Source organism: Mytilus californianus, unplaced genomic scaffold (genome assembly GCF_021869535.1).
Source record: "Mytilus californianus isolate M0D057914Y unplaced genomic scaffold, xbMytCali1.0.p SCAF_10, whole genome shotgun sequence".
In the NCBI taxonomy this organism is placed as follows: domain Eukaryota; kingdom Metazoa; phylum Mollusca; class Bivalvia; order Mytilida; family Mytilidae; genus Mytilus; species Mytilus californianus.
In genome coordinates, this window is record NW_026262582.1 from 69,985,522 (window position 1) to 70,013,236 (window position 27,715).

General features: G+C 31.9%; 1 protein-coding gene across 5 annotated transcripts; it reads left to right on the top strand.

The window, feature by feature from the left end:
* The first annotated feature begins 2,497 nt into the window (after nt 1-2,497).
* Nucleotides 2,498-27,286, top strand: LOC127718436 (uncharacterized). Of its 5 annotated transcripts, XM_052224450.1 has the most exons (16): nt 2,498-3,153; nt 3,840-3,933; nt 5,994-6,092; nt 7,442-7,504; nt 8,110-8,136; nt 8,825-8,916; nt 13,703-13,890; nt 15,315-15,608; nt 16,198-16,340; nt 18,982-19,234; nt 20,364-20,584; nt 20,903-21,047; nt 21,873-21,888; nt 23,679-23,914; nt 25,370-25,587; nt 26,389-27,286. In XM_052224450.1, exons 8-16 carry the CDS (start codon nt 15,329-15,331, stop codon nt 26,509-26,511), a joined length of 1,635 nt encoding a protein of 544 aa, XP_052080410.1. In that variant the 5' UTR covers nt 2,498-3,153; nt 3,840-3,933; nt 5,994-6,092; nt 7,442-7,504; nt 8,110-8,136; nt 8,825-8,916; nt 13,703-13,890; nt 15,315-15,328; the 3' UTR covers nt 26,512-27,286. The 5 variants fall into 5 exon arrangements, with proteins under 5 accessions (XP_052080410.1, XP_052080408.1, XP_052080412.1 ...); XM_052224448.1 differs by having other exon boundaries at nt 13,703-15,608; XM_052224452.1 differs by lacking the exons at nt 13,703-13,890; nt 15,315-15,608.
* The last annotated feature ends 429 nt before the right edge of the window (nt 27,287-27,715 follow it).

Here is a 27,715-nt window from a genome sequence, read left to right on the forward strand (position 1 = left end):
AAGTATTTTTGAAAATAATCAAGAAATATTGAAAGATTTATTATCGTTAATGATTAATACCTTTATCTAGAATATGACATACATGGAAAATCCATCTTACTGTCCCCATTAGTAAATCAATTTTTCATTTCAGCCTGAACAGCTCTTTTAATACGAACACTAAATTATTTAGTCCTCTTATGTCATTTAATTAATTTTCTGACATACGTGTATACCCTACAGTAAATTTGGCACTGTTCAGAAAATTTGACTACCGTCAGTTTAGATCTGTTTTATGTTAAATATAAAACTAAAAGAACCAATAGATTCAAATGTACAAAACATCAACATACCAAATTGTCTAAAAGATGCGGATCCGTTTTATTATATAATCATTCGTTTACTTACATTGTGTCGGGAAAGTGAGAGGTTTAGCGCTATAAAACCAGGTTCAATCCACCATTTTCTACATTTGAAAATGGCTGTACCAAGTCAGGAATATGACAGTTGTTGTCCATTCGTTTGATGTGTTTTATCATTTGATTTTGCCATTTGATTAGGGACTTTCCGTTTTGAATTTTCCTCGGAATTCAGTATTTTTGTGATTTTACTTTTTATGTCGACTGCAAACTAAATGTCAATAGAAAATGTAAAAGACTTAGCGAATTTAGATTCAAGTTTTACAGTTAATGATTAATTTTTAGACGAAAATGCATTTAGTTGTGCCCTGTTCTAAGTCATTGTTACATATTTAAACAGTTCGACCCCTAGAACTGATCCTAACATATCTACCTAAGACCAGTTTTGGACAGTTCTCTTCTATATAGATATAGGAAGATGTGGTATGAGTGCCAATGAGACAACTCTCCATTCAAGTAACTATTTATAAAAGTAAACCATTATAGGTCAAGGTACGGCCATAGTCTACTAATTTTCAAAGCTTTATTTATGACAGATTGTTTGGACATTTTACAGAAGGTAAGATATAATTCCACCTACACATTGACAATGATTTAGAGTGCTAATATTTCCTTTTTTTATGCAAATCGTGTGCCAGCTTTAAATTCAGTTCTTTTTGTACCTCGGATAAATGTTTTTACGAATAAACGACTATATAATCATTCGTTTACTTAAATTGTTGTCGGGAAAAATTAGAAGTGCCCAAATTTCTTATTTTTCTTCAAGGAAAACATTTCATGCAAAATTGGATACAACTTACTAATGATTTTATATCAAATTATGAAATTAAGACTAATTTTGACAAGAAATAGATGTCATTCCCCCCCCCCCCCCCCCCTTCCAAACACACACAAATTAGTTTTTAAAGAATATGTGTGACACATATTATTACAACCCGTTAGCAACTGACTAGACACACACAAAGTACACGCACATGTACTCGGGTGCACATTGTAAATTCCCATTTTGACCGTGTTAATGTTTTTACATTATACGAACGTTTATTAAACCAGTTTGTCTTAAAATGTCCTGTACCAAATCAGGAATATGGCAGTTGTTAGCACACTGTACGTTTCTATGCATTTGGCGTTTGCTTTTGTTGTAGTTCAGTGTTTCTTTTGTTCCGTTGTTATCCTCTTATAATTGATGTGTTTCCCTCGGTTTTAGTTTGAGTCCCGGATGTTTTTTTGCTTAATCGAATTATGACTATTGCAAAGCGATATACTACTGTTGCCTCTATTGATAAGAAAACGAAATTCGTGCAATTGTCTTTAAAGGTTATGTTATGTTTGGTTTGCATCAAAGCGTATTTCATTTGATCAGTATTAATAGTAAAGTGGTCATGTCGACTATTGCTTCGGGGAAAGATTAACATTCTAGCTTACTGGTGTTTTGATTTTATTCTGTTCACAGATAATATATTATAGTTATTTAATTTATAAGAATTAAAAGACAAAAAAAAAAAACACACAATCGTTTTTTTCGCAGTTTTTGTTTTTGTTTTTGTTTTTATTTGTTGTTAGTTGTTTTTGTTTTCTTCTTATTTAGTTCATCATAATAACATTGTTTCTGGAAATAATCAGCCACGTGTGGTCTACTTATGACTTAAGAAAAATCTTGTTGCTTTACTATTTGATATATATTGAAATAGTGGCATGTCTATGCTTCACGCTAAAGTATAAGATACTATTGCTTTCATCCTTAAAATGCTTTAGCATACTATTTTACACAATATATATCTATTTTGCAGTGAAAGTATACAGTGGATAATACCGTACACCCAAAACCAGGAGAACTTCTTTAAGCTGTATAAATTTGTACATCTTTATGGGACAAATATAAACCGTGAATTATTGCAGAAGTTTATTGATTTAACAGGTGTAACGCTAGAAAAATTTATAAACGATAATCAGCATGAAATTTATTATTTTTTCTGTGATTTACCTTGTTGTCAATGTAAAAGGAACGCTGTATCGTATAAGTGTGCAAGAATCAGCAATAAAAAACAAATGCTTATAATTTTTGACAAATAGTCCAATCGCCTTGACTACCGTAAACAACAAAGACAACGACAACTTTGTTGTTTGAAGGCAACTAATAATGTAAAGCTGACAGATCTAGATCTTACTTTTATTCGATTCTTTCTTGTTAATTTTTGTTTTGAAGTATTTTGGGATTGCCATTTAAGGTATGTCAAAAAGACCTTTTCAGATTTCCTAGATGAAAGTGTACACAAAGTTTATCACTTATCGGTGAACAAGATATGCTGCTGCAAATTTAATACAGACAAGGATACTCCTGAAAAACGAATTAGCGAATCGCAGTTTGAAATCATTTTTAAAAAGGAGGGTACACCTTGTCAAGCATATTGCTCTTGTTTGTATAAGATAAACAGTGATATAACCTTACCTTCACTGATAAATCGGGATAAGGATTTGACTACTGAATTAACAAGGTACTTCTGTTCGTGTCATAAATATCTTGAAGATATTATTGAAATTCGGAACGAGATTGTCCATGTGTTGTCTGATTGTAGCATCAACGATGCTACATTTTAGCAATTTTGGAATACAATAAAAAAAAAGCATACTTGGTAGTGCAAAAGCTTTAAACAAGCATGACGTTTATGATGAAAATTTGCAAGAATTACAGAAGGAGTACAACAATTCGTGTTTTCAGAAGCAAGTGGTCGACTGGATAAAAAAATCCGAACAAGTAAGTATAGGACTTATATTCATGTATTTAATAAAAGCCTTAATAATCTTAATTATTCTTGATATTATATATAATACATTTTAACAACGAGATACATTTTTGTACGTTGTATATTTATAACTATATAATTTGTGACGTTAGAAAATATTACGGATGCCATCACTTGTTGGTTGACCATTCTGCAATATTTGATTCACAAATGACGACAAATATATTGCAATTGTTATAACCATTATCCTTTTTCAATTGTATGTGACATTACCACACAAGACTTATTTTGGGGCCCTTTATAGCTTGCTTTTCGGTGTGAGCCAAGGCTCCTTGTTGAAGGCCGTACTTTGACCTATAATGGTTTCCTTTTTACAATGCACTTAGATGGATAGTTGTCTCATTGTCACTTATACCACATCTTCTTATATCTAATTAGCAACCAAGTTTGTATTAACATTAACAACTTGACGGGGGTAACTTGATGTGCACGGCCTTGCTACCCTACCTCATGTTTTGTTTTGTAATCTGGAGTTTGCTTTTTGTTCGTTGTTCGTTTTCCCTCATAATCATTTTAATTGGTATTCCTGGTCTCTGCAATAACTTATTATTTTAGAAAAAAATAAGGATAACTTGTTGTATTACATTAGTGTAAATCTATTTGGATATATCTGCTCCACTATTCGTTGTAATAGTAGGTAAATGCAGAAATATTGGCCAAAATAACTGATTTAACTGAGGGAAAGGTTATGGCAATTCTGGAAGATATTAATCCGAGAACATCTAACAGTGGTAAGTACTATCTATCTATCTATCTATCTATCTATCTATCTATCTATCTATCTATCTATCTATCTATCTATCTATCTATCTATCTATCTATATATATATATAGATAGATAGATAGATAGATAGATAGATAGATAGATAGATAGATAGATAGATATATAGATAGATAGATAGATAGACATCTAACTGTGGATTCATTTATTTTCGTGTGTATCAATTTTCGTGGATTGCAGAAAACTAGACTTTTATTGATATGTGATTTCGTGGTTTTGGCAAAGTCTTCATACAACCTATAAGAAAATTTGTAATTCGTTTAACATTTTAATTCGTAGTTCACCTGTTCCCACGAAAACCACGAAAATTGGTACCTGACGAATAATAATGAATCCACAGTAATTAAAAGCGCATCTTCATCATCATATTGATAGAGAGAATAATTTTGATTAGGGACTATCCGTTTTGAATTTTCCTCGGAGATCGGTATTTTAGTGTTTTAACCTTTTAACTGTCTTTTTGCAATATCATAAATGGAGTATAACAAAACTTCAGTAAAGCCTTACAAAATTGTTTGCAGCATGAAAATGAAAATTGAAAATGAATAGAAAAAACATTTCACTTCATATTCGACGTATGTAACACAAAATTCAAACAAGGTCTCAAATAAAACAAATTACAATTATCTCAAGTCTTTGTCATTGATTTCAAAATATTTTGTTCCATGCCTTTTTTTTTGGTCAATTTTTAAGAACTAACGTAAATGAATATCGATAACAAGCAAAGATCAAAACGCAGTGTAATTCACATTTGAACTTTACCTCAATATCAGGGTCATTCAGCAAGGAACTGAAATCAAACGACTGTAGGTCACTTATATGTATTTTGTATGCGTTTACTCATCATAATTCTGATTTAAGACATTACGGAGATTGCCTCAAATAGAATGTCATCGTAACATTTCGATATAGATATGTTTATACAATAACATGAATAATACAGTTTTTGAGAAACAAGCATAAAACAAAAGGTGTTTGGTTATACGAATCAGTTCAAAAGCATATCAAATAAGAAAGAAATTGTACCAAATATCTTATAGACATATTGCGCACCCAATAAACAGCACAAAAAAGAGGGTGGGAGAAAATAGAATAAGCCTTAAGGTCTTAAAGCATGCACGTGTTTCGAATAATTTAATATGATATAACAGTTCGTTTACAGACATGCGTTTCGCCTACATTAGAGTCATTGGCGCTTGAATAAAAAAAATCAACTAGTTAAAAGGAAGGCTAAATCGAAAAATAAGTTAAACAGCATTAAAAATGGAAAAGTGTGAAAAATTGTGCCAAAATACGGCAAAAGCAATCTTTGCCAGGTGTAGAATAATTCAACATCTTATAACAGTTAATTGTCACAAATATCAATACTATGTCAAGTCAACACAACAGCTCTGACTAGTGGGCGTGTGATTCTCTTTGAGATGAAACACCATACAGCTTTGGTATTAACCCAATGGTTGTAAAAACTCTCCAAAGTCTTATAATGTGGTGCGCCATATTCGTGTTTCGTCTGCATTAGACTCACCAGTGGTGCTCGAATAAAAACAGTTAGAAGGTAATACAAAAAGTTGAAAAAAACATCATAAATCGAAAATTTCAAAAAGTTGTGCTATATGTGGGTGAGTCAATCTAGGCCAGGGGATGGTACAAAAAAGTATGTGTTCGAACAGTTCAATTCTATTAAAACTGTACGTTTACAGAAAATGAACAAGTCATTGGTATTTGATGTCAATACAAAAGTACGGTACTGCTAGCCTGGTGATACCGTAGGGCGGCATGGACCAATTTTGTTAATTTGAGAAAAATCATGAAGATAGATACATTCACTGCATCATATCATGATATGATATATATAAGTAATTTATTGCGAAAGCAAGACTTTTATTGTGTTAACATATGTTTTATAAATATATTAGCATGATACATTTCTGTAAACGAAATGAAATACATGATCGAAAATAACTTTTCAAAATATTTTACCTAAACATAATTTCTTAATCTAATTTAAAGGTTGTGTTGTGAGCGTTGAAGTCAGTTTAAAAGATATAGCCATAGCTGTACGTAAGAGAAATACATCAGAGTGCTCCGCTGAGTATCCTGGGGAAATGGGTAACTATATATAACAATAATGAGTTGGTTGAACGTTATGACATTACTGTTTCATGGATAACTAATAATATGTTCCAATTGTCGAATTGACGGTCACGCCCTTTTTCCTCGAATTTGATCTACCGGATTAGAATAATCATTGGGTTTGTACTTACATGAGCAACACAACAGGTGCCATATGTGGAGCAATCAATTCAGACCGGTTCGTTAGTTTTTTCAGACAATTCAGTACGATGTTGATGTGAACAGGTAAATACCAACTACTGCACTTTGCACCTAGACTGAACAGATCTCAATTGACTGCAACCAAATTGTCTGAACATAACCGAATTTTTCAATGTAGACATGTCTGAAAAATTTCCTTAAAGACGGAAATGACTTAATAATGTATTGTTCAGATCAAAATGAGCGTTTCAAATCAAAATTAATGTACTAGTGAAATAAGGTTCAATCAAATAAATACACGCTGCTTAACCAATATTGTACATCGATGTTAAAACATATCATCACTACATGAAGAGGATATCTGCCTTTAGTTGAGCAACACAAATCTTGAATGGACAGCGTTTACATTCGACTGATTTCAATCTTACTCGACCATTCTGTTCCAGTCTGATTTTTACTGGAAATTACTTGACCACAATCTTAACCATAATCGACTCTAATCTGGACCTTACTTTAAATCTGAACAAGTACTCGACCAATCTGTAACAGTCTAATAGAATTGAGAATGGAAACAGGGAATGAATCAAAGAGAAAACAACCCGACTTAAGAGCAGAAAACAGCCCAAGCCCACCTTATTGGCCTGTACTTGACCCATTCTTAACCTGTTTGCAATGTCTGAATCATTGTCAGTTAGAAGTTTAAACTGTACTTGATCAATTCTTAACAATACTCGACCATTTTATATCCATGTTATCAAACTTGATTGAATGATTCAGGCAAAGATAAAGTCGGTATGATATATCTTTTATAAAACGAACTGAACTAACCGATAGGCATATTTTTGCTATTTATTTCATATGTTATCTGATCGTTTTTGCTTATGATCGTCTTCTTTTCGATTTCAATGGCAAGATTGTAATACAATTTCTCTAATAAAGTAGCTCCTTTTCATCAACCTAACCCAATCTTATATAGTATCTTTCGTAATTCTGCATTGATCATTCCCATATGTATGAGTTCGCTTTAAGTGTGGTTGAGTTTTGAATTATGTTGATATGTTTTTAAATTATTGTAACCTACAGTATTGCTATATAAAGTATATGACTATGATTGACTTCCACAAATTTAATATCGGCTGTAAAACTTAATTGTTGTTAAAATATACTTATCCTATGTTTTCCAGAAGTAAAGTTCAGTGTGAATATCCCAAATATGTGTACAAAGAAGCAAAGTGAAGACAGCCAAGGTATAAAAAAATCAACAAAATAACCTTCTATGTTAAAAAAAATATTATGAAATATTTTATTGCTTAATTTTAATATACATGTATGTCGAAATGTTTAATCTAGAAACATAGATTAAAATCGTGTACCCTAAATGACTCATCAGTGACGCTCGAAGCAAAATAGATAAAACGGCAAAATAAAGTACGAAATTGAAGAGCATAGCGGACTCACTCAAATATTAAAATAGACACTTACACAACATCAAAGAAATAACAGCTTGATAATATAGATGTACGATTCGTCTATATTAGACTCAACAATGGTGCTTGAATCAAACAGTTGAATAACCAAATCACACACGCAATTGAAGTGCATTGCAAAACACACAAATTCATAAGCGTTGTGCGAAATACGGCTAACGTAATTCTTGATATGAAAACAATAACACACATTATGTCAAATCATTTTTAATTTGCTTCTTATTCATTAAACTGATCAGAAATCCGTGTGGTGCTTATTTACCGTATATTTATATACACATGTATATATAAGTGTGATTTACAACCTCTAAGTCTAAGTCTCTAGTGTTAACGTGTAATATATAATGCATGTTATTCTATTGCAGAGAGTGAAGACGACCTTTCGGATATAGGTAAAAGTATAACATGACATTAATATTTTACCTCAGTAATATTCTAATTATAACCAATGCTTTTCTTGTTTTCTGGTTCGTTGAGTTTTCAGTACAATTTATGACCAAAATTTTTATGCATTTTCCGGACATGACCAAGGAAATAATATTACACTTTATAAACCTTATGGAGTCGGTCCAACTTGGTAAAAAGTTCAGCTAAATATGGCCAAATATTACTAACATTAAACAATAAAGTGTTACATTTCTCGAAATCATTTACTTGCAGGAATAATTTAATTTTAAGGCAACATCAAGGATCTTTTTTTTTATTACAGCTGGTTTTTTTTCTCAATCCGCCCTAAAAAAAATTAACAATATAATTAACACGATGACACATACGGACATTCTGGCAAATTCGTATGAAAACGTGACCAGTTCATAACCAATCAGATGCTTTGTTATAAAATAATAAACTTCTTATCATACTAATGTAGAACACACATTAGATGTTTATTTTGATTAGATTCATAATGAACTGGAAAATATGCATATCGAAATTCATCTTTTATGCATATATACAAGACCATAAACGGATGAAATACTATATCATTACTGTACACAATCAAATTCCTGTAAACTTTTTCTCATAACTTTATTAAACAAGTTTTTGTTACCTCCGTCATGTCGTTATGCATTTTATTTGTAGACGATCCAAACGATACTTTTATATGTGGAATATGTAAAAAGGACTTTATTCAACTGGATGAGTTTTTTAGACATAAAAAGAAATGAAATATGGTAAATATTACCTTAAAAATTAGAAATGAACGTTAAGGTGGTATCAAACGCCTGGACTTGATTAAATTTTCTTAAAATTGTCACAAAATATTCACTTTGACCCTTTAACAAAAATATCAAAATTTTCAAAACACTTGAACCACACACTTTATCGGAAACGTTTCATTGGATATATAGCAGTTTGACAAACACTAATTTTGATCATTAAGAAGCTTAACATTTCCTTAACAACAGAACGTGATTAAAACGTAAAGCTGATTTTTACAGAGTAGTCTCCCTGTAGTGTTATGTACCACCTTAATCATATACAGTATTGTATTTTGTTGATTATTCGCATCGTGCATATTGTTTAATGCTACACAAATCAGATTATATTTTGATCATTGAGAAGCTGAACATTTCCTTAACAATAGAACGTGATTAAAACGTTAAGCTGATTTTTACAGAGTAGTCTCCCTGTAGTGTTATGTACCACCTTAATCATATACAGTATTGTATTTTGTTGATGATTTGCATCGTGCATATTGTTTAATGCTACACAAATCAGATATATATATAAGTCAATTAAATTCACATATGAAATTTCCGACTCTAAAATATCTTTCATGGATACAACTACATCTATAAAGGACGGTGTCATATCAGCACACTTCTACTGTAAACCTACAGATAAACATCAGTACCTTTCTCCCCAAAGCTGTCACCCAAAACACTGTACAAAAAATATCCCGTACAGTCAAGCTCTCAGAATAAAGCGGATTTGCTCCTCTGAGGAGGCTGTCACTAAACGGTTACAGGAACTTTGCGGATTTTTGACAAAACGAGGTTATAAGAACTGGGATATAGATAAGGGGTTTGCGCGTGCTAACAATAACAGCCGCAATGACCATTTTACAGTACAAACAGAAACGGCGAAGCGAAATAGTTCCGTTTGTTTTAACATACAATCCCGCCTTTACTAACCTCTCCCGTTTGATCCGTGCCAATTGGCAGATTATTGCCAAACATCCAAAAATATCCAAGATCTTTCCCAAACCTCCTGTTAAGCTTTTAGGAGACCAGGAAGTCTGAAAGACTTATTTTTGAGAGCTAATGTCTCCTCTAATAAAAGCTCTTCAACTATAGGATGGTGCAAGTCGTGTGGTAACAGACGACGTCTGACTTGCCAACAAATACTAAACACTAAAACATTTACTTGCCACTTCACTGTGTCCGTATACACTATATATTGCAATGTAACTTGCAAAACCCAGAATGTTGTATATCTTCTTCAGTGTCGTTGTGGCATGCAGTATATTGGCGAGACAGAACAGCCATTCAACAAACGCATGAATAGTCATCGAAGTGACTACACCTCCCCGTAAGTCGTCATTTGAGATCACCTGGGCACGCCCAAGCTGTTCTAAAAAACCTTACCATTACTATCATAGACCACAACGAGGGTTGGTTAAGGGCCGACAGACTTGCTCGGGAAAGTTTTTGGATAAGGAAGTTATGGACAGTTTCCCCAGAGGGCATTAATGACAAAACATAGAATGAGTCCCTACCATCACTTGTTTCCAGTAACTCAGGCTTCAGAACAGGACTCTTACAGTTTTAAGGAATTTATTCCACCTCCAAAACATCAATATTGAAAAATTTACCAGCGTATTGATTGGTGATAATTTGTATAACGATCATGATTACTATTACAGTTTATTACTAAGATCAGAATCATTTGATATCTTACTGATAAAGGATATTAGTTATTCGAAATATTTAACATTTGGTCATGATTTTATATTTTTTTAGGTGATGTTTTACCCTTTTAGACTTGCTTATTATATATATGTATATATATATACATATCAGTGAGCTTTTATTTGAAATTAGATATGAACCCATTCAAAGCGGTAGTCTGTCCAATGTGCAAAGTGTATAAGCTGCTTACATTACTGACGTTGTTAAAACATTGATGAGTTTAACGATATCAATTTCACTGTACCATTTTACTACGCAATTCAACAATGAATGTCTCTTTAGAAATGTTCGATGCCAAAATAGTTTAGTTTCCAAAATGTATATAAATATTTTAAAGATGATAAAACAAATACAAACATTAGATAATGGTTGTGATATCACACATCAGAAAAAAGTGAAATAACAAAAATACCGAACTGCAAGGGAAATTCAAAACGGAAAGTCCTTTATAAAATGGCAAAAATTAAAAGCTCAAACACATCTTACGAATGGAAAACAACTGTAATATTCCTGACTTGGTACAGGCATTTCCTTATGTAGAAAATAGGGATTAAACCTGTGTTTTATATCTAGCTAGATCTCTCACTTGTTTGAGACTTGTATTGAATTCCAGAGAGCATGCATGTAATTAGAAAGACTGAACATTTTCAAAAGCTTCAACTTTAGTCAGAATGACGGGAAATCCAATCGAATCTTTCAAATACGTTAAAGATAAAATGCGTTAAAAATCGAGCATCGTTTTTGTTGACGATATCAAAGTTTAAAGCACACCAACGTTCCTCACGTTCACAGCTTTAAAATATAAGTCTTCTTGCCGAATTGTTCCTTTATTCAAATGAGACTGACTTCATAGAGGAACTTCTTAGGAAGAAAGTAAAAAGATTAGCAGTATCCTTTAACTTCACTTTCAGCTATATAGATGATGTTCTCTCAATAAATAATTCAAAATTTGGTGACGTCTAGTATGTTGAACGTATCTCTCCCATCGAACTTGAGATAAAGGATACATCAGATACAGTTCAGTCTGCATCATATCTTGACTTTCATCTATCAATAACAGAGGCTCGATTAAAAACAAACTTTACGACAAAAGAGATTATTTCAGCTTCCCAATTGTGAACTTTCCATTTCTATGTAGCAACATTCCAGCAGCGCCTGCATACGTAGTATATATCTCCAAGTTGATACGATATTCCAGGGCTTGTATTTTCCATCACGATTTCCTTGATAGAGGGTTGCTGCTCACAATGAAGCTAATAAACATTTGTTTCAAGTGATAAAATTGAAATTATTCTTCAGGACATTTTACGGACGCCATCACTAGTTGATTCACCGTTATGGAATATCTGTTTCACAGATGACAACGGAAATGTTCCAATTGTCGTAACTACAAACCGGTCCCCTTTTCCCCGAATGTGAGCTACAGGATAAGATTTATTTCCGGCTTTGTACTAACTTGATTAACACCACGTGTGCCACATGTGGAGCAGAATCTTTTTACACTTCCGGAGCACCTGCGATCATCCCAAGTTTTTGGTGGCGTTCGTGTTGCTCAGTCTTTAGTATTTTATGTTGTGTTTTGTGTCTTGTGTGTTTTTTCTTGTTTTACCATGACGCAGTCACTGTATTGTCAAATGTCCCTGTTGTATCGTTCGCATGTTTTTTTATAAAGCAGATTAAGATCTCGTTTTCATAGACTTGAAAACAGAAATCTAGTTTTTTGTGCATGTGTTAGATATACATTGTAGGATATTTGTTATTCTCATCGTATTTTGTCAAATGTCTTATCGTTTGTAGTTGTAAATCTTATTTTTTTCTGTTGTATTCGTGTGTTATGGTAAAGATAGTTAATTACCCAGTTCATTAATTAGATTTTAGTTTGGTCAACTAAATTTGTACGATAGATTTGGTTTACAGTTTGATTTAGAAGAAACACCAACATAGCTAGCTAATACTATTAATTATCTAATTACTACCACATTTTATATCAATTAGTATTGTAATTTTCATTGTTATTAATAAATGTTATATGATTATTATAAACCAAATCTTGAATTCTATCCTAATTCTATCCTATTTTGGGGAAATTTCAGAAATTCAAATGTGGCGTCACCTTTTTTTGCGTTGATCTCTTTGGCTAACTCGGCTGTGAATTTTTATGTGCTGGATTATGTTGTTTTATGTATCCGTTTTTATTCTGTTGTTAGTCACCACTTCGGTGTTATCATGTATATCTATTATACAGTCATGTTTATAAATTTACTGTTTGCAAAAGTATGAATTATTCTAAATACTAAGGATTTTCTTATCCCAGACATATAACCTTAGCCGTATTTGGCACAACTTTTTGGAACTTTTGGTCCTAAATGCTCTTCAACTTTGTACTTGTTTTGGCTTTCGAACTTTTTTTATCTGAGCGTCACTGGTTCGTCTTGTGTGGACGAAACGCGCGTCTTGTGTATTAAATTTTAAACCTGGTACCTTTTGTAAGCTATTATTTGTATGTTTCTCTGTCCTATATGTTCTCCCAGTTAGTTGTATTGTAGTCCTGTCATGTAATGTTGTCATTTTAATGTTATATTTAACATTGCCATAAAAGCGGGAGGTTTGGCTAGCCACAAAACCAGGTTCAACCCACCATTTTTTTCTTGAAATGTCCTGTGCCAAGTCGGGAAAATGGCCATTGTTATATTATAGTTCGTTTCTGTGTGTGTTACATTTTAATGTTGTGTTTCTGTTGTGTCGTGGTTCTCCTCTTGTGTTTGATGTTTTTCCCTCAGTTTTTGGTTTATGGCCCGGATTTGTTTTTTTCTCAATCGAATTGTGGGTTTCGAACAGCGGTATACTACTGTTGCCTTATTTATTGACCTTTTAAAAGAATGGAAAATAAATTAATTTGTTTACAGATACGATATTTAGAAACAATACGTTTTTAGATGCATTATTGGTGTTTTTCTCAAAATATATTCAAATAATAATTGAATAACAGATTATTCATTTAAAAATAGTTTATGCAGAAGATATAACTTTAATTTATTTACTTTAGAAAAAAGAGAAGCGGACGATACAAAAAATCACTCATCAATGGTAACTAAAAGTTAAGTTTTCATTATTATTTTTGTTGGTAACAAAAGATGTGTATGTGATCCTCATAAACTTGGAATAATGTTAAATAAAGACCATTTATGTTTTTGTAGAAAGAAAAAAGGACAGTAGAACGTAATCCAAGAAGAAGTAAGAAAATAAGAAATATATGATGACTATACCTATAAAAAGAAATATGTAGACATAATTCCTTTCAAAATAGTATTGTCTTGAAATGATTTGTTTTTTAAGAAATATCAAAACTACTAAAACACTAAATCCCTGGGATGTGTTTTAATTGGCTTTAGTCCCTGATACATGATTTTTATTATTAATTGTTTTTGGCTTTTAACTAGCTTTCAGAAACTGCGAGTACTTTCAAATCGTACTTTCGTGATAATTTTACCTGTTACACAATTTGTAATGCATTTTTGTTATTCAATGTATACTTATTTTGAGTTATATCTTGTCTCACTATTTTTAATACGTACTACCGTTGATAAGTATTTAGTATGACAATACATTTTCACTTTTATCCTCGTACCGTTAACAACAAATTTGTTTATTTTGTAATATATAAAAAAAAATTTCCGTACTCCTTACAACAAAATTATTATATTCAAATTTTCTTGTGAACGTTATTTTATCGAACGCTATTTTGTCCCAGTTAGAGTTGATGTGGTTCATACGTGTTTCTCGTTTCTTGTTTTTTATATAGATAAGACCGTTGGTTTTCCTGTTTAAATTGAGTTACACTAGTCATTTTGGGGCCCTTTATAGCTTGCTGTTCGCTGTGAGCCAAGGCCTTACTTTGACCTATAGTTCTTTACTTTTTACACATTGTAACTTGGATCAAGAGTTGTTTCACTGGCACTCATACCACATCTTCTAATTTCTGTTAACAAAAATAACGGACGTAAAGCTAAAATCAAAAAGTGGAAAGTCCATAAAAGCTGACAAAATCAAACGTTAGATTACATCAATCAAGGTAACGAATGAAAAGCAACTAATATCATGCCTAATTATAATAATGATCGACCTGAATAGTAACATATACTAATAAGAAATCCTCTTCAAGAATCAAATTATGATGTATTCCTATTGTAATTGTATAATCATACCATAAAATTGAAAATTGAAACGGGGAATGAGTCAAGGAGACAACATCCAAATGAAAGAGCAGAAAACAGCCCAAGGCCACCAATTGGTCTTCAGCACAGCGAGAAATTCCGCACCCGGAGGCGGGATTCATGTACATGTATATTTGTAGAACCTCAATTGAATCATATTATATAGCTTGGCTGATACTTTGAATAAAACAATAACTACAAATAAGTTAATTTACATCTTAATCAACATGAAAATATATTCTCGTCTGTTGAGTCACCTGGTGTCCCTCGTCTGTTAGTGTCAATATGATTTGAAACTGTCCACTTCCATTTACTTCTACAATCCAAATACCTGTGAAAACCGAACAAAGAACAAAGTCTTAAGGGTGATTTGATTCGACAGGTTTATCTGTACATTGATATATTATCTCTTCTTGAAATTGTCCAATGCATGCTCTTTTACAGAAATATTCTACCAAATGAAGATAACAGGAGCTGGTAAACGGTGGACAACAACTTCAATGAATATGTTTCAGAGTAAATCAGACTATTTCAATACTGACAAAACTGAAGTTTGTCATCTTGAATCAAGTTGTTTAATTGTATGGGCTGAATCTTCTCAATCTGACTTCGAATCTGCAGAAAAACTGAAGGAGCATTGTATTCACTTTACACAGAATATGTTTAAAAAATGCTCATTAGAATCTGAGGAAACGTCCGATATCAATGTGACTGTCAAGTTTTCTGAATTATTTAAAGGTACAAAACACCTTTATTTGTCTTGCTTTTGAAGCACTTTTAATTATTTTTATATTTGAAGTTAAGAATAAGAATTTCCTATTAATTAGTAATGCGTAAACACCATTTTCTGTGTGTTTATAAGATCTTTTCATTGTGTTCATTAACCAACGCTTCTTAAATAATTTTATGATTCATTTTCAATACATGATTTTATTTAATGATTATCTCATTAAATATTTAAAGTTTCAACTTTGATTAGTACATATTCCAAGCAAAGAACACGATGAATTGATTGTAATTCAATGATTTTGAACAATGCAGTTTTCGATTAATATGTTTCATAAGCATAACATCATTCTTCTTTAAACAGTAAAATTGATGGTCAATGGGACCGCAACCTAACGACCAACACAATAAATCCATTTTCTGTTAATGTATCGATATCATAAGATGATAAAAACCTTAAGTTTTAATACCAAATATATGCATTTTGATTTTTTTCACATTGCAACGATTAAGCTTTGTCGTTCAAGATAAGAATATGATTTTTCTGTATAAGCGTGTCTTGTAAAAAAGTTGACTCAATGGTTTTTTTTTTATCTATAAGAATCTGCAAATGATGACGCAGACCACCTTGAATGTGGCAAATGTGGACAAGTATGTCTCAGCATCAATTTGTTCATAGCACACAAAAAGGAATGTGTAACAAATCGTAAGAGACGAAGAGGAAACGAACAAGATGAGTCGAAGGTATGCATTGGACAATATATTTGTACGGAGTTAACTTATCACAAGGAAATAATAAAAACTAATATACATACGTTCTTTTCAGTGAATCAGATTGTGTGATGTTTGGATTCAAAACAACTTGGTCCTAAAAAAAGAATCAACAAAACACGATCATAATTTGATTACACAATAACAAAGTTAATTCAATTTTTCTTGATAAGCATATATGAAGTTAGGAAGAAAGTGACAGTTCGTCCATGTCTTAGACTGATTTTTTTTAACAATTTTCTTGTTCCGTCATGATGTGTTTAACAAAGGACTAATTTGGAGCTATGTGTTTAACAAAGGACCAATTTTGAGCTATGTGTTTAACAAAGGACCAATTTTGAGCTTATAAATTACAACTAGCCTAAAAATAACTTTTTCTTAACAATTTGTAAATGCAGTTGATCAACAAGTTAAGACTATTCCCGACACAGTATAGTATATATAAAGTTTTCTAGATCTGTAAAGTAGATGCATTATGGAGATTTTGCTGAAAAAAATGCTCAGTGATTACACATTATAGAATGAGAAAATGTACAGTATATTTAATAAATAAGAGGCAATAGAAGTATAAGAAAAAACCTCATTAAAGATACCAGGCTTATAATTTTGACGCGCGTTTCGTCTACACAAGACTCATCAGTGAGGCTCGAATTGAAAATGTTAAAGGCCAAATCAAATACTAAGTATCCGGTGGATGTTCATATAGCATAAACGTATTCGAACAAAGACATAAAACCTCAGCGATACAGAGAAACTCCAAATGTAAGAAGAGTGGGTGCTTTGACAGGCAAATCGTTTCCTGTAATAAATGCTTCTTCACTCTTTAAAACCATAGGACAAACTCGTTAAATTAACGAATCAGAGGACTTTTCGTGAATCAAAAGATCTTAGACTGCGAAAATATTGTCGCTAATGAGGTGATAAAAATTGAGACAAAAGATAACAGAAGAACCCTAAAACTGCATCTGATTATCAGGTTATATTTCAAAATGCCCTATGCACATGTCAGAAATTTACTTCTCAGTACTCGACAGCTTGAATCAAAAACTCGAAATTTAAAACCACCAAAGTTAGAAAAGTACAAATGTAAATACTTATTACAAAACCAAAAAACATTTACGTCAAGTTGATAAAAGTTTTTAAATGTCACAACATTTTTAATAGTTTTAATTCATTTTTAAAATGTGATGATGTCTAAGGGTAAGATTTTAGTATATTTCCAATCCGTAATGCCGAGTAGTTTGATATAGCTTATCGACGTATTTCTTAAAAGTAACATGACAGGCATCACTTGTGAACATAATCCACTTACCCTTACGGACTACCTGAGATCATCCTCTGTTTTGTTAGTATTCATGTTGTTCAGTCTTTTTTTAGTTCCCTACCGACGAAGTCGAAGAGGACTTTAGGTTTGCACTCCGTCCGTCTGTCTGTGTGTCTGTTTGTCTGTATGTCCATCCGTCAGTCCGGCAAATCAGTTTTCCACACTTTTTTCTTCGTGCTTGAAGCTATTGGTTTGATATCTGGTATATAGTTTCATGATGACAAGTTACAGATCAAGTTCGAATTTTGTTCCGGTCTGATGATTTTGTTAAGAGTTATGGTCCTTGGACTAAAAAAATTCACTCAAATAATCAGTGTTCCACACTTATTATCGTCAAGCTTGAAGATATTGATTTGATAATAGGTATTTAGTTCTATCATGACAAGTTATAGATCAAGTTAGCATTTTGTTCCAGAGCAATGAATTTTTAACCGGTAGATGACTATGTGTTGCCATGCAATACTCTCAGAATGCTTGTTCTTTTTTGTCGTTTGTTTGTATTATTGTAATGGATTAGACAGGGTTTTTTTTCTAACTTATGAGTCTGAATATTCCTTTGGTATCTTACTTTATTATCCAATTAAAGGAGGTTGTATGATAAGAGCCATTATTTGGCCCTGACATTACAAAAATAGAAAGATGAATTCAAGCTTTCCAAAACTATATTTATTTTATGGATTAAATGACCAGGTCAATATAATCCAGACACTTTGGTGCAGGAGAGTCACTTGTGATGTGCCTATGACGTCAATCACAGGTCGAACTTTACGTATGGAAGAAAATGGCTAAATCAAAATAAGTATCAACTTTACCAAAAACATATTTTCGAAACGTTAACATCTTTGTTAAATACATTTTGTAGCAAAATCTCTTGTTTGTTACAGATGCTGCTCGTTTCTTCATATAATTGAAAAGATCTCAAAGTGAGACTATATTGGCTTAAGTTGTTTTGCACTAAATTAACGAAATCGTTTGAAGTACTTATGCCAATATGTTAAACAAAACACAAAGATGTTAATACTCAGGTCTGACAGACTTATTATAATACTTTTTGATTTTCGACTTCAAGGAAGAGAAAACGTGACCTTATTTTACGTTCTCCTTTTTTAAGTAGCAATATTAAAGTAATATATCATCGAACAGGTAAAGTTTTTTGTGAAATTATATTGAAACTATTTAATTTACCTATCAGCGGTAGCATTTATGCTTTATTACTGAATTGAGTAGAAAAGTACGAAGAGGAAATGATATTTTTGAAATTATAGAAAAGTAAGCTACAACTACTTACAGGGAGATATAAAATCTGCTCCAAAGAGTAAACAAAGAAAGACTGTTAGAATATCAAAAGAAGAAGAGAACTTTTTACGAATATCAGTGTTGATAATGAGGGTCGCTACAGCTGCAGTAAGAATTGCCTTTAATAAAGAATTCCATGGGGATGCATTGCAAAGAACATTATTTGAGGATCCTAAAGTCTTAGTTTCCTTAAAACGAGAAAGAATTATAAGTCAATTTGATTTGCAACAAATATTTCGAAGATCTGGTAAGTCATAATAGTAAAAAGTAAAAAGTAATACCACGTATTTTACAAAACTTTGCGGAATTCTTGGTCCTCAATTGGTCTTGAATTTCGTAACGTATTTTACTTTTCTTTTTTTTTTTTTTTTATTAAAGCGGCAATGATGAGGCTTTTGTTGACGATACAAGGCCTGGCGTACAAATTTATAAGCCTGATAGTCCCTTTGATCATTGTTTTTTTTAGATTTTTGAATAATTCAACATTTTGTAAACCGAAAATGATAGTATCAATGTAATATATTTTTATTGTTGCTTAAAATAGAAATTAAAAGTAGGAAATTTTGCCAGTTCTTATTTCAAAATATAAATAAGAAGATGTTGTATGATTGTAAATGAAACAATTATTCACTTCGGATCAAACATCAAGAATGTGAGAATACATTTGTATACAAGTCATCGTACAGTCTTCCTTGGTAGTAAAACAAATATAGAGTATAGGAACCTCTCAAATAGCTTGGGTTAAAAAAATGCTGCACAGTTCAAATCGAGAAAACTGATAGCCTGATTTTAAAGCAGTAAACAGAACATGGTTATTACAGACAGCAAATAATGACATACTATGAACTGCAAGATACTATAAGTTATATGGTTCGCTACTGACCCCCTACGGATCCATAGAGGGTTGGTAAAATCCATAGGGTGTGAGGTTAAATAACGAATTTATCGCACGCAGGCTTTTCACTGCTGCGTTTTGTAGAAAAATAAACAATTAAATACAACAACATCAATAGGTGACGTCACTAATAACAGAAGACGTGACGGCATGAACCCCAAATGAAATCTACGGATCCATAGGGGGTCACCACGTGACGGTGTTAAACCAATCACAACGTCATAATTTACCCGCGGTGCGATAATGGGAAAGAGAAGGCTAGTGAGGCAAAATGTAAGTAAGTTAAAAACATGATTTGTAGCCATCTATTCTCCAAATCAGCGGGGACATAGGCTTGAAATATAATCGTTTTCCCATTTTGTAAGTACCTTTTTAAGACACACAGACTATTGCCTACAAAATACGATTGACGAACTGGAATAAGCAAAATCCTTTTTTTTCTGTTGAAAGATTTTTACCAACAAATAATTGTTCGTTTCAGGGCTAGCATCGTCATATTCCTTTAGTTTGAAGTTTATGATTTGGTTGATACAATATCGAACCCCAAGCGATGTTTCTCGTGGGTTGCAAGATGATCCAAAACATATCAGTATCCACGCAGGTTTATCAAGAATTTTAAAATATAAAAACAAGATAGCTCGCATGATAGATCCTAAATTACAAGAGGACAAATTAGAGGAATATTGGACTGATATTTCCAAGGTAGAATATATTTTTTTCTATAGATTTGGAAAACCGAATTTTCAAATAAGAGCATCAATACATAACAGGAAAGGTTTAAATATTGAAATTTCATTGTATCGTAAGAACTTTACAATTTGCATATACTCTGGACGAAATATTATATCAGTGTCTGTATTTATTTAAGACAATTATTCCACAATAGAAGTGATCTTGATTTCAAGTCCTCCAAATAATCGTTTTAACAAAATTTCTATTTATTTTATTGCTAGGAAATAATTGTTGTAACAATGTTCCTCTGGTGTTATAAATAAAACTGTCATACATTTATCATTATAGGCTATTGTGCGACTTGGAGGAGAAGGATTTTTGCAGAAATGTAATGACCTGAAAGTCAGCATATTAAATGAAAATTACATTGATATGTTGACAGAGATAATAGAAATTGCTAAATCAAATGATTCAAATCAACAAGGCTTTAAAAGTAAGTTTTAACTCTTTTTGATTCACGACTGGCTTTAAATATTTTTTAACTGGCGATTTCGTTTGAATTCGTTACTCATTTATGCCAAAACATATATGCGAGCATATTATTGATTCAATTACAGCGAGTACTGTCAGTAAGTACTTTGTGTGTAGACATTTTGTTAGTTGTTTTGTGCTTTTTATCGATGTGATGAGTCAGTACCATTTCAACTGATTTTTGTTTGTTTATTCTAATATACCAATGTCACAGGCCTGTTGAGGTAAAGGCACCAGATATTAGCAACAACAGTTTACCGAATGGCCTTTCACAATGAGCAAACCACATACCACATAGCGAGTTATAAAAGGTTCCGACATGACACATTTATACAATTCAAACGAGAAAACTAACGGTCTGATAGAAGTACAAAACAATAAACGACAAACGACAAACAGCAACCAACGAAATCCACTGAATTACAGGCTCCTGACTTAGGACATGCACTGACAGAATGTGGCGGGGTTAAACATGTTTGCTGCTGCCATATATCTTAATTCGGATCAAAACAAAAAACAATATACTTAATAGGAGATATATTTATATACTTTGCTTTGTGGTTTAGTTAAGCTCTATTTAACAACACTCTATACATATTGTTTCTATGTTTCTAGTGAACACATCTGTATAATTATGCAGAAACAGTGTTTTAATGATATGCGTGGATGTATGAATGAACTATTAACCTTGAATGAGGATTTGAAACATTTAAAAACAGTATCTTCAATTTAAACAACCATGCTATCTATATTTCTTTAATTGTTAATATTTTTTTTCATTTCATAGGGTTTCTAGACAATTTGTAAGTATATAATCTTACGTTTTTCTTTCTTTTTTCCTTCTTTAGAAATTAGTATTTACACATTTATATACAATACAAACCAAAGGCATAGTAGTGGCATATTAAGTACGAAGATATTAATTACCTACTACAAAGAAAATGCGTGTATCTTTTAACCCTGTTGAGGTAGATGGGGTGTTTAAATTATAATCCATAGAATTTTTTAATAATTTGCCAAAATGTAGTTTATAGCATGCTTTTTAAAAAAAAATAATAAAAAGAATGGGTCACGGGGCTTATTTTCACGCTACAGGTTGTGCAAAATTGACAGATTTTGTATAGATTATGTATGGAAAACCTAATTTTCTGCCATAAAAGGAAAACTACACCATAGAATTTTGAGATAAAATATGAGAAGATAGCTCTAATAGTATGCTTTCAGATAAGAAAAAGAAAAAATGGGGTCACGGGACCCGTTTTCTTGCAACATAATAAAATAGAAAAATTACTAACACATTCTATTGTAAAAGTAACTTTATCTGAATTATCTGCCCTTACATTTGAGTTGCCTCCCCTTATGTGGCAAGGTTGGACAAAATAGAATCAAACAAAAGTATACTGTTTTTTAGTAAAATACAACCATAAATATGATAAAATATGTCATTTTCTATATTCAAATGAAAATTCTTACACATGAATTACCTACTTCTCTAAAAATTTGCACCTTTTATTAAAGATCTAGACCGATTGTTTTCTGGTATTTCAAAATCCAAGATGGAGGAAGACACCCTATCTACCTTATTATTTACATTAATTTGAAAGCCTTCATCTAGTGAATTTTCACATGAAAGAAGTGCTATTCGTTGATGCATAGTCATCCGATAAGATTGTTATTGACATATTACCGTTAGGGATTACATTGCGTGTGCATCATAAATCCACCTAATTAGGGTTAGGGTAATGGTCATTGCAAAAGGTGGTGTTTTTCTCTGACTGTTAATGACGTCTTACACTAAATCCATTGGATGTTGGATGTGTACTGATTGATATTTTAGTCTTAGATACATGATTTATTTCGTTAGTTGTTATTGCTTTGAACTAACTGTCAGTAAATGCGAGTACTCCCAGATCTGTACTTAATGTCTTTTTGTTTTTGGAATGTATAAGTACCCATCCACGTCCACTTTGTGTTTTTGTTAGATGTATTTCTATTAGTATCCATCTGATGAATTAATCCTTTTTCAACTGATTTTTATAGTTTATTCTTATGTTGTACTGTTACACTACTGTGCCAGGATAAGGGGAGGGTTGAGCGCTCACAAACATGTTTAACCCCGCCACATTCTTTATGTGCCGGTCGCAAGTCAGGAGCTTGTAGTTCAGTGGTTGTCGTTGGTTCATGTCTGTCATATTTGTTTTTCGTAAACTGTTTTGTTATAAATTAGGTCGTTTGTTTTCTCAATTGAATAGTTTCATATTTTTTATGTCGGGGCCTTTTATAGCTGACTATACAGTATGGATTTTTCTCTTTGTTGACGATGGATAGATAAATAGATAATACACTTAATGAATGAGCACAGTTTTCTTAAAACTGATTATTTTTTTAGTATTAAAAAGTGAGAAAATTGACATGATGTTTGGACTATGTGAAAATTTACTTTGAAGAAATAATTTTCGTTCGTTCTGCAATTGAGAACACCAAAACAAATAATGAAATATGTGACTTAAACTTAATGAAATGGTCTTACACATGTATATGAAAAACACTTTCATTACTCAAAACTTTCATCAATACAATTGCTTAATACAAGGTTCTACATCATGCCGAAGACAGTTTCACCAAGAACTACACCTGAATCAAACTATATAGGGATTGCTGACCTGCTACTGAAAAATGGTCCTCCTGCTGTGAGAATTATATTCGACAGGGAATTCCATCCTGATGTATTGCAAAAAGAGCTTAGAAAAAGAACTGCACGATTGGCGCATTTGAAAGGTAGAGGATTGATAAATCCAGCTCAGTGGAACAAACTATTTACAAGAAAAGGTATGTTTAGTACAGTTTTAATGATTTTTAATCAAACTCAATTTCTTTCAAACTTTCAAATATCTAGTTCTGAGAATTATAAGAATAAACTTTAAATGTATTAACCGTTTTTTATATTTAAGATTAAAAGAATTGGAATTCATCATTATTCGAGTTTTTATTGCATACTTAAAAATATGTATCAATGATGTTATTATAGAGTGTTATCGTGTTTGTTATTCAGTGAAATAAAAAAACAAACAGGTGATACCAGGGAGGGGAGTTAAATAAACTTTAAGTGGAAGAACCGCAACAATTTGAATTACCTAAAATACAAACAAACTATAACAGTATACACAACATGGGAACATATACTCCGCAGGATTAAGGATCTTTTGGTCCTAGATACGTACTCAGAGTGTTGCTAACGGCAAGAGAAATTCCGGTAATAAGTATCGTTCGGTGATGTCATAACCGACATGTGGTCTGACGTGTAATTACTTGTTGAAAGTATCCGTGGTAATTTTTGACTAAAATTTTGGTTAACTTCAAGTCACAACAAAAATCAAATTACATCCTGAATCTTTCGAAATGATTACTTACCTTTTTCAGTAAAGACCCTTTGTTAAACACTTCCTTGTTAGCAATTAGTTTCAGTCATGAAAATGAGAATTCCGGGGGTCGTATCAATTTGAAGAAATATACTACAAATGCAAGTGTTTGCTAGTATAGAGTACATGATAAGCTGGTCTAAATATGGAAATCCAAAACGTGAACAGTGTGTAATCTACAAAATCTCTTTTAAGTAATAACATGGAACAAGAATTGTCTTTTACGAATAAAGAAAAAAATATCCAGTTGGTTACAACTGGAATTCCGACTGTCTAAATAACAAAACATTCACCAGATGTACAAACAAACTTTATCCATCAAAAGCTTAAAGTTTAATATTATATTATGCAATATGCTTAGAAAATTTTCATATAACAATAGTTTATGGATCTGGTATACAGGGGGGTACACCTTCACTGTTCGACATTCAACAATGACCATATCCTATATATAATAGCAATCTATTAAAGCCATCGCGATATAACAAAATATTAAACAATGTAATCAAGAAAAACCAAAGGTCTGAATAAAGTACAAGACAAAAAACGAAAAACAAACCTGATACACAGGAAAAAAGACAACCATCGAATATATGTCTCCTAACTTGAAATAGGCACAAAAACAGAATATATCGAGGGATTAACATAAACTCGTCATTGATACCAGGCTTAAGCTTAAAGTTAAATATCAGACGCGCGTTTCGGTTACTAAAGATTCAATAGTGACGCTCTGATAAAAAAAAGTTTAAAAGTCCAAGTTAAATGTTTGCGGTCGCATAATGTTGAGGCTGTATTTTGCATTCGTACATTTAGTGTAGGTTTTTTTTAAAGAACTTAAAGACATCAATTGTATTGTATGTTTTAGATAAAAATAAATCAAAAACCTTTGATCTATCTCTGATGATTTGCTTGATTCGAAACTTCACAACTATAGACGTTACATACCAATTGCCACGACCAGAAGATAAATGTGAAGGAGCAGACCTATCACGGCTTGAATACTACAGAAAACAAATCGCCTACAGTCAAGAATGTGACTTGTCAGTCACAGTTTTTGAGAAGTACTTGACTGATATAACTAACGTAAGATTACTTTTTTTTGTACGTTAAGGACAAATATGATATAATTAAATTCCAGTTTATGTTTGGTTTCTTATATTTGTTTCATTCCTGTATTTTGTTGATCAGTGTAACCATAATATCAATATCTTATAAAAAATAAATGTAAAGATTAAACCGTTGTTTCGGTGCAAATTGATATAAATATCTATTAACATGAAGCTAAATTGCATATGTGACATCATTATAATGATATTTAAAAACGCAGTTAAGGATCTAATATGTGATACTTAGGATTTTCAAAATAGATTGTGTTTATAATTCTGAATCTGAGGTAGTTTGTTTTAGTTATAAACATGATTTAAGATGAATGAGGTTACAAAGATGCAAAAGTATTGCTTTGCATGTAGTATACAACAACACAAAGACATTTTAAATTGCTCTCTTTTATGTGAGATTAATTACAAATTGTACTTATTTACTCAGTCGACAATGTTCTTTATTAAAACAAAGAAATAATAAAGTAAACACATGATTGATTGATTGTTGGTGTTTGATGCCACTTTCAACAGTCCTGCCTATATCGTGGTGGTCAGTTTTTATTATTGGGGAAGCCGGAGTACTCGGGCAGTACCACACACAGCAAAGTGAAAATCCTAGACAATTAAGATTGAAGTCGAACGCACCTGCCACGTGTTGAGTTTGAACTAACAACATCAGAGTTGACACGCTAGTGGTACAGTAAATGAACTACTTAGTTCACTAGGCCACTACGACCCCAAGGTAGAAAGACAAAATTAATAAGTGTCTGTTCTTTGTTTTTAGGCTATAATCAGAATTGGCGGTACTATGTTTTTGCAAAGATGTGAAGACTTGAAAATGGGTAAACTGGATCAAAAGGACAAAGCAATATTACCTGAACCAAACTCTAGCAACATTCCAAACTAGCATGCTCCTGACAATTTGTTTACAGTAATAAGCTATGATAAATATCATGTCTTAATTAATTTCTTATTTCAATTATGTTAGTCATTTGTTCGAGATTAAAGGATTGTGTATCGATACATATTTTTGATAACAATACCCAAGAATTTACCTCCCTTAACTTCTCCGTTGATAAATTGATTATTACGACTTTTGGGTTGAAACTCCAACAAACAAATATGAGCATAGATTAGATATACTTTAGGTCCCATTGGTTAAAAAAACTCCTCGTGTATTCTCGTACGTTTAAATTCCTTTTTTTTTTAAATCTGTGGGTTTTGGCGATCAATAGGAATTTAAATTCGTTTTCGATAAAGAACTATTTTAATAAGCACTCATTAATAGAAATCTTAGTATTTAGAAGGTGGGTCGAGTGGAATAGAACGCTCAATTCTCCTGGTATGGAGTAATTGAGTGGCCATGAAAAAGTACGATGATGAAATACAAATTTCCCCATAAGAAACATTTACCTCATATCCATTGTTTGTAATGGTCATATAATTTATCCATCCGTCAACTTCCATTTTTCACTACAGATTCATTCATGCTAGATTTGTAATATAAGAGGAAATAGCTCATTTTATACAAAAATGTATGTTATATGTAACGTTGACTGTTTTTAAAGAAAGATGTAGCAAAAATGATTAATAAATATGACTAGTTATCTGTGTTTGCATTACTGCAAGAACATTTTTTAGCTTAAAGAATGGCGTATGAATAAAAGCCCTTTCATTGATAATATTTTTTAATTTTTTCTATGTATTGTGTGCTATTTTGTCCCATGTACATTTACTCAATATCCTTTTATTTTTTATTGGTTATATGTCATACTAATGTTCTAGAATGTCTAAATTGAGATTTCACAAAAATATATATAAATTATATTACACACCATTATTTCGTTTCAATAAGTAATATGAATCAAAATAATTTCATTGAATTAGATAAATCTTCGCCCTCTTTAACAGGTAACTCTTGTCTCCTATTACAGGCGTATTTCCCGGTCATGAAAAGTACTTGGGTAAAAGTAAATCGCAGTTGTTTACCTAGAGCTGCATACGCCGAAATGTTGTGCGTCTGATTTAGTATGATAATAAACTAATCATAGATACCAGGATTAAAACTTTGTACTTATAGACGAGAAATATCTTATTTTTTTTTCACATCG

Excerpts from the sequence above, each read along its gene's own strand:
- LOC127718436 (XM_052224448.1), top strand. The coding sequence starts at position 15,329 with ATGAAGATAACAGGAGCTGGTAAACGGTGGACAACAACTTCAATGAAT. Across the intron at positions 15,609-16,197 it reads GTTTTCTGAATTATTTAAAG|AATCTGCAAATGATGACGCA; the intron begins GTACAAAACACC and ends TTTATCTATAAG. Across the intron at positions 19,235-20,363 it reads ACAAATATTTCGAAGATCTG|GGCTAGCATCGTCATATTCC; the intron begins GTAAGTCATAAT and ends TGTTCGTTTCAG.